Source organism: Austrofundulus limnaeus, unplaced genomic scaffold, assembly GCF_001266775.1.
Source record: "Austrofundulus limnaeus strain Quisiro unplaced genomic scaffold, Austrofundulus_limnaeus-1.0 Scaffold21, whole genome shotgun sequence".
NCBI classification, from domain to species: Eukaryota; Metazoa; Chordata; class Actinopteri; order Cyprinodontiformes; family Rivulidae; genus Austrofundulus; species Austrofundulus limnaeus.
Window position 1 is genome coordinate 1,726,914 of NW_013952423.1, and position 7,578 is coordinate 1,734,491.

Below are 7,578 nucleotides of genomic sequence, written 5' to 3' on the forward strand. Positions count from 1 at the left end.
CACACACACACACACACACACACACACACACACACACACACACACACACACACAAAGAGAAGCGGACTCCACTGCATGCCAATCTGAGGTTTCGTCTGAAACTCGCCTCTTTCTACTGAAAATGTTGGCGACCATGCCAAAACAGGAAGTGGGCGGCGTAAAGGTTATTTTTAGCGGTACCTGCTGCGACCGGTTCGGCGCTGGGCTCGGCCTCYGAGGTCGACGGTCTGGGTGACTGGGGACCGGGCTTCTCCGGTGGGAGCTGGATGGGGACCGCCATCTGACTCAGGTCGATGGTGTGCTGCTTGGGTTTGGGCTCTGACTTCTCCTTCACTGTTCRGTGGAAAAACGTTTTGAAAAATAAGATCTCTTGACAGTTTTCTGGACTTTTAAAGTGAAAAATCCAGATTTTTTTAGAAGTGGGGTTTTGGGTTGCGAAAAATCAATATCTTACCTGTTGTAGATGGCTTTTTAAACAACCTCTGTTTGGAGAAATAGTTAAACTCTGACCAGATTGATGAGCTAACGGCTAGTCTGTGCATTGATGCTGCCAGAAAATATATTTAGGTGCTGTTTTTTAACCCTTATACTGCTGTCAATTTAGACATTTAGCTACTTTCTTTGTTTTTCCGAATGTTTTTTGCAATCTATCTGCTTCTGCACACTTTTCAGTTTTGTCATTTTTATAAAAAATCTCACTCTGGATCTGGGTGATATGACTCTTTATTGTAATTCTTTATGTATTTCTTTTAAACATAACTTATTTTTTAAAGCTTTTCAGACAGTAATTAATTATTTGTAGCCAGTCTTTAACTACTTTTTAGCATTCGCACTATAATTTGTGCAGAAAATGCAACTTAGTGTAACTCTAGTGTATATAAAACTCTAGGCTCTTGTTTTAAAGTGTGACTGGCAACAGCAGCAGTTAGCTGTAGCATTTCAGGGCACTTCAAGCAGGATTATTATTATTTTTCCATCAAAATAGCCCCCAAACCAAAAACTGACCTGCTCAGACTTATTGATTAGTTTGTTAATCCAGTCAGAAACAATCAGTTTCTGCAAACTGAGGTCCTTCAAAGGTCTATCTGCAACAGGTAAGATGTTGATTGTTCATAAGTATAGAACCTAATTTAAAAAAATTGTTTGTTTTCCTTTTTAACTTGGAGGTAAACAGGTATGTAAAGAATCCCTGCTGAGCTCATAATGAGCCAAACACACGAAGCAGATCATCAGGTTTGTTTCATGTTTTGTTTTTTTTTTTAAACTGATTGCTAGGAGAGAAAAATCAAGTAAACAAAGATGTAAACAAGCCCACGTGGGTCTGTACTATGAACCTCTGAGGGTTATTTTTTAACAGTTTTTCACCACGTTGTGTTCAGTTACTGGACAAAGGAGTTCTACACAAAACGAGACTCTGGTGTTCGTCGTGGTCGCTCGTATTTTGGTGGCGAGCGGTCGTGTTTTCGCCCGTGTCTGTGGAACTAAACATACCCCTTTAACAGCTGATCCTGTTTACAGTTAGAGCGGCTGATTACAGCAACAGCAGGGATTATTTGTGATCAGAGGTGGACGTGTTGAACAATCATGTTGAAACAAGAATCTACCCCTTTTTTCCCCGGGGGATTTTTCTTTTTTTTTATTAGACAAAGATCTCTAATAGTTGTAAACTATGTACACRTGTATAACTCCAAGTAGGTGTGAAAAACATTTCCTCCCTAAAATGTGGAAGTTTTTTTTTTTGTGCACCAATTTWAAAAAAAATACCCTGTTCCACTGGTTTGGATCTCATTAACATCYGGCATGGAGCAGGATTATTTATATTTAAAGAGCAGCGTAAAGCTCAGAGTTGTTGTGTACATGTAAACAATCAGCCCTCATGAAAACACCTGCAGGGTTTCAGTGACTCGTCGCCTCACCTGAAGTCTGCTGCAGCTCCACCAGAGCTTTGATGGTGGAAGTGGCAGACTGGGATTCCCCTCCAGACACCTCCTGATAAATTATGGTGGGGCTGGACTCCACGGCCACTTCCTGTTCTGTCCAATCCTGCTCTCTGGAGGACAGCACGTGCACTACAGTCGGCACCTCTGAGGACAGAAAAACACCAGGACAGGAAGAAATTAACTCCCAAATATTTCTTAAAAATAGTCTGAAGTTTTGATTTAACAGGAAAACATTTACACACAAAAGAAGAGATAAAAACAGGACTTTTAGAGAAAACTGTACCCTGAGTGCTGCTCTGGGAGGCCTCGCCTGTTAGGCTGCAGGCCTCCATCAGGCTGCCGGTCTCATCCTTCCTGGATCCGTCCGGGCCCAAGGTCTGACCCTGGCTGACCTCTGCGGAGCGGGTCACCTGCTGCAGGGTCTCTGTGACGAGCTGCCGGGTCTGTTCGCTTACCATCGCCGTCTGGAAAACTGGTTTGGGTTTGATGAGAACCTGGATGGAGAAGCAGAAAAGGGGAACTTGATCATCGACAACCGGGGTCCTGTTCCRAATCTTTTACCTTTTTAAAAACTTTAGATTTTAATCTGGAAGTATTTTACTTTAAAGTAACCCCAGTCATTTCCTACGTAGAAGATGGGTTACTGAACAGCCTCAGTTAAATAATAAAGTAGTTTGATCGTGTTTTTTTTATAACAAAACGTTTAATAGTTTTAAACCAAATCTGTTCAAATTTGCTCCTTTGTACTTGCTTTGCCATCAGAACTCAGTAGCAACTCAAATAATCTGACTGTTCTTTAGCTGTGTAGCGTTTTGGAGCACTTTGCTCTCAGACTGCAGGTTTACTTGTGGTTCCTAGAGTTTCTAAAATGGGAGGCAGAGACTTCAGTTCTGAAAATGATACATTTTCTTAATATTTCACCATCCATCTTATATGTAAAAATCCTATTGTTCCATATTTTCSCAACAGAGCACTTCTTTCTCAGACAGCAGGTTTACTTGTGGATCCTAGAGTTTCTAAAAYGGGAGGCAGAGATTTCAGTTCTCAGGGTTTAACTTCCAGTTTCTGTCTGTGAGGCTGACACTCTAYGACTTTTAGGTCTTTCCTTTATGATATTTTTAAGACAAGACTTTTTGATAAATCCTACAGTTAGGGTTGGTTTGGGTTTATTAGGGTATCCCTTAGTTCTGCTGCTACAGCTGCTCTTTACCTGTTCTACGCTCCATGTTTGTATTTCTAATTATTCCCATCATCAATGTGCTTTTCTTCATCTTTTTTCCTACAGAAACCACATCTGAGGTCTCAAATACAAAGACTTGTGTGGGTTTCTTACTGAAACGTGGCGTAYGGACAAATGAACAAAACTGTGTACAGACAAATAAATTCAGACGTATGAAATCGTGCGTACGCTGAAACTGCCCAGCCTGAACCCAGTTCTAGTTCTGCTGGAGGTTTCTTCCTGTTAAAAGGAAGTTGTTTCTTCCCTCTGTCACCAACACGTCAGTCAGGAGAYGTGGCAAAAGATTTGACACAATCGCCTGGCTTCCTTAGGTAACTTTCACATTTTCTAACACGTGAATATTTTTGCACCCTTCCCTGAGAGAAACTCTGCGATATAAAAACTGAATTCCTTTAAACCTGATGTGTAAATGTCACCTCTAGACGTCACCGGTTGTACGTCATCTCCTTGTGAAGTGTAAAGTCATGGACAGGAAGCAAACACTGATCAACTGGAGCCGATTTTGTCACAGATTATTTTAGATTTTTGCTGCAGACAGAACAATTACTAAATGTGCTGTTGTTCRGAGACTTTGAAGCTTCCACTGAAAYGTCTGCGTGGGCGTCTAAAACTGTTTCTACTGTATTTAAACATCATTTCCCCCGATGACTGAGAACTGAATTAAATTTAGACTGGAGGAAAGATCAGACGCATGCATCTTTAACTTATATATAGAGAAAACACACACAAAAATCAAACATATTTGAGGAAATTTAGGGGATTTAGTAAAACCATCACATAGAGCTGCCGTTTATTTTTTGTCTTCTGGTAAAGTTTCAAATCCTACAACAGTGATTCTACAGAATCTGTTCAAAGGAGTGTTTTAAAATCTCCCCCTGAACACCTAATGTCTGATTATGATACTAGGGTGTGTTAAAATCACCAAATTTTCAGTTTAACATGAGTTGACATGGATGATTTAAGGATAGATTGCACACAATCTCCTGAATGAACAAAAAAACCCATTTTATTTAGAGTTTATTTTAACATTTAATTTAATTTTACTCAACATTAAACTTCAATCAGCCCATCCCTAAATTAGCTTTTAGCCTTTTGCTCATTTTGTTCATCAAAATTTCAAAATAAAAGTTTGCAGTCTTAAATAAACGAAGGAATTTCTCTTTTTTAGGCCAATTAAACCAGTTTTCTGACTATTTAACCTGGATTAAAATGTTTAAAAGATGAACGTCTAACTGCTCAAAAAAACAAAATGCTTCTCTTGTAGATATAAACATAGATGGTAATTTTCTTAATTGGGGGTTTTTAAATATGGGAAAATGCAAAGAAAGAAAAAAGAAAACACCATTATTTTCCCCGATCACCATCGAGGAGTTTCTAAAACTATTTACCAGACACCCTCACCTGTTAGTTTCAAGGGAATAAACGTTAAATGAATAATAACAAGCTGAAGTGAAACAGATGCTTCATTTACATAAGGTCCACCACAAGAACCATTTTCACCAGCTTGAATTCGGTGGTGATTTCATTGTTTTATTTTTGCAGTTTGGAGCRACAGGAAGCAGACGATTTGTTGGACTCATTCCTCTCCCCGATTTCAGGAAGTAAAATGGAGGAAGAGAAAAGCTGAGAGCTGAAGCTCTGTTATACATTAGTCCGTTTATAGAAYGGGTTTTTTTCTCGTTAAGTTTATCACTAACTCTCACTTCTCAGGGAAACGTTTAATGCAGACATCGTGATAGAAGTGACTATAAAAAAAAACAGTTGTCTTCCATAGAAAAACAGCYGTTTCACATTTAAAACTTGTTCCTCTGTGTTTAAACGGTCAGATGACCCWGTGTTTCGTTAGAATTCAGCTGCCGCAGTACCTGAACGGGTCTCACCTGTGTTTTGCCCTGCTGGCCGTAGACGATCTTGGTCGGGATGATTTTGGTGGCGGTGGACTGGGAGCCGCAGCTCAGGCCTTTGGGCTGCGTGACGATCATTTTGGTGATGGGTCTGGTGGTGGTGATGATGGCCGGTTTGGTCCCCTGGACCGCCTGCAGGCTCTTCTCACCCTGTTGACACACACACACATATACAGACACACACAGGATTATGTCACCTCCTTTAGATAACAACATCCACACTAAACGTTTGTCAGGATGTCCGACTCACCCCGGCGTTTAATAACGTCGTGACCACGTTCTTCCCCGGCAGGCCCTGGATGGTGGCTCCTTTGCCGGTTGTTTTCTGCACCACGATGACGTTGGGTTTGGACGTCATGGGGATGGTGGTGATCTTTGTGGTTGTCCCTGCGACAGAAGACTTTTTAAAAAAAACTCKGGTCACTCGGGCGACAGAGGCGCCACCGAGCGAGGGGGCAGCACAGACTCACCGGAGCCGATGTTGCCGCTGATGATCTTCCCGCCGAGGGAGGCCAGAGACTTGGGGACCACCGTAATGATGCTGCCACTGGTGGTTTTGACGTAGGTGGTGCCGCCGCTGGAGGCCGAGATCCTGGTGSCGATGTTGGGGCTAACCGTGGGTCTGGTGTACGTGGCCTGGGTGGCTTCGCGCACAGAGAGAGTTTAGAAATGGATCCTAAAAGAAAAGACAGGAAAGTTCAGGTCCTCACCTGTCGGCTGAGTGACCAGCTTGGTGGTCATGATGGTGCCGTTGCTGCTGACCACCATGATGGGCGAAGAGCTGCTGCTGGATAGAGCCACAGAGGAGGGTTTGGGCAGGATTTTACTGGGCTGCACCTGCTGAGTGATTATCTTCACTCCTGAATGAAGAAAATAATTCATTTAGAGTTTATTTTAAAGCCACGCATCAAATAAAACAGCTGCTGTTTGGTATTTAGAACTTTTAATCAAACAGGAAGTGAAGCTGGTGATCCTCACCAGACTCCTGCTTGATCTGGATGGTGGGTTTGGCTCCTGGAGGGTTGGTGCTGGTCTGGCTCTGAGTCATGCTGGGGGCTCCTAAAGATGACCCCTGCTGCAGGTGTTTGGGGGACTGCTGTTTGGGGAACTGAGCCAAGATCTGAGTGGGGGAGCCCACCAGGGTCTTTGGTGAGGGCAGTCTGGCCGACGCCACCTTCACTCCGGCAGAAGCAGCACCTGAAATAGAGACGATGAGGATGATGATGATGATGTGATCAGAGGGGCCAAACCACAGAAAACAGAAACTTTTAATTCAGATTGATGTGTTTGAAAGCAACTGTTTGGTCCTATTTCCTGAAATTTTTGATTAAGACTTCAAATACATTTTGTTATTTGAAAGTTTTGTATTTAAACACACATGATCATAAATCCAACATGTTGTACATTATTGATAAACGGAGGCGTAAAATAAMAGATTTGTGTCTAGATTTAAACATTTACTTTAAGTCCAAAGGTGGGAGTCGACTGCTGAGCAGGGTTATTATAGTTAACTAAAACTAACTAAATGACGGAAACTGAAATTGAAAACATTTTATGTAAATAATAAATAAATAAAACAAATAAATAAAAACTGTAATAAAATGAAAAAATGATTAACTAACTAATCTTTTTACAAAACTTACTAAAACTAAATGAAATTTTAACCTTGCTGCTGAGAGATCAGATTTGTTCATAAAACTCATTTCAAATTAATATTAATTAACTGTTTTCTTGTTTATTGAAGTAACTTTTTTTCTCTAAAATAATAAAACGTTTTCTGTGAGGGACCTACACGACGCCACGGTCGACATGACCACCGACGGCGTGGAGGAGACCACCGTGGTCACAGCGATGGTGTTGGAGGAGGAGCTGGCTGGGAAGACCATCGTCTGTTTCTGGGTGGGCATGGTCAGGATGGAGGTGGAGCCCAGCTTGGCGGCGGCATTGTTGTGCGAGTGAGACTTGGACAGGATGTTGGGCACGAAGCCGGAGCTGGGAGAGGTCGTCACAATGATCACCTGGACGGAACAYGAGACTTTTAAAACTGGCGTTTTTAGACGAGAAGCACGAAGGGAAACGCGCTCACCTTCTGCGTGGCGGCGCTGGTGGTCTGGATGGCGGGTTTGGTGAAGGTGATCTTGACAGGGGACAGGTGAGGGGGCAGGGAGTTGGCGATGCTCTGCATGATGTTGCTCATCTTGGGGCTGCCGCTCACCGGCACCGTGATGTTCTTGGACACTGACGGGGACACCTTGGGCACTTCCTTCAGCATCACCGGAGACGAGCTGGACGAGTTGGTGCGTCTTCGTTTGCGAGGCTTTTCGTCGTCGTCGGAACAGCTGACGCCTGCGAGGACGAAAGTTAAATAAGCAAGTTTGATTGGGACAATTGATGCAAAATGTGGAGAATAAACTGAAATTTTTAATGTTTTTCCATCAACAGATTCTTGTTTTGACATATAATAATAATGATGATAATAATAATAATAATAATA

At 42.3% G+C, this 7,578-nt stretch overlaps 1 protein-coding gene across 3 annotated transcripts in view; it reads right to left on the bottom strand.

The window, feature by feature from the left end:
• emsy (EMSY transcriptional repressor, BRCA2 interacting) overlaps positions 1-7,578 on the bottom strand; it is an 18,803-nt gene that overhangs the window by 6,497 nt on the left and 4,728 nt on the right. For 2 of the 3 annotated variants that reach the window (XM_014004020.1, XM_014004022.1), the window contains exons 7-16: positions 7,171-7,430; positions 6,877-7,102; positions 6,063-6,281; positions 5,795-5,944; positions 5,555-5,728; positions 5,335-5,471; positions 5,061-5,234; positions 2,224-2,434; positions 1,917-2,084; positions 181-333 (exon numbers count right to left, since the gene is read on the bottom strand). In XM_014004020.1, coding sequence (XP_013859474.1) covers positions 181-333; positions 1,917-2,084; positions 2,224-2,434; positions 5,061-5,234; positions 5,335-5,471; positions 5,555-5,728; positions 5,795-5,944; positions 6,063-6,281; positions 6,877-7,102; positions 7,171-7,430 — 1,872 coding nt within the window. Of the gene's footprint in view, positions 1-180; positions 334-1,916; positions 2,085-2,223; positions 2,435-5,060; positions 5,235-5,334; positions 5,472-5,554; positions 5,729-5,794; positions 5,945-6,062; positions 6,282-6,876; positions 7,103-7,166; positions 7,431-7,578 lie in introns of all 3 variants that reach the window. The other variant, XM_014004021.1, reaches the window with a different exon arrangement.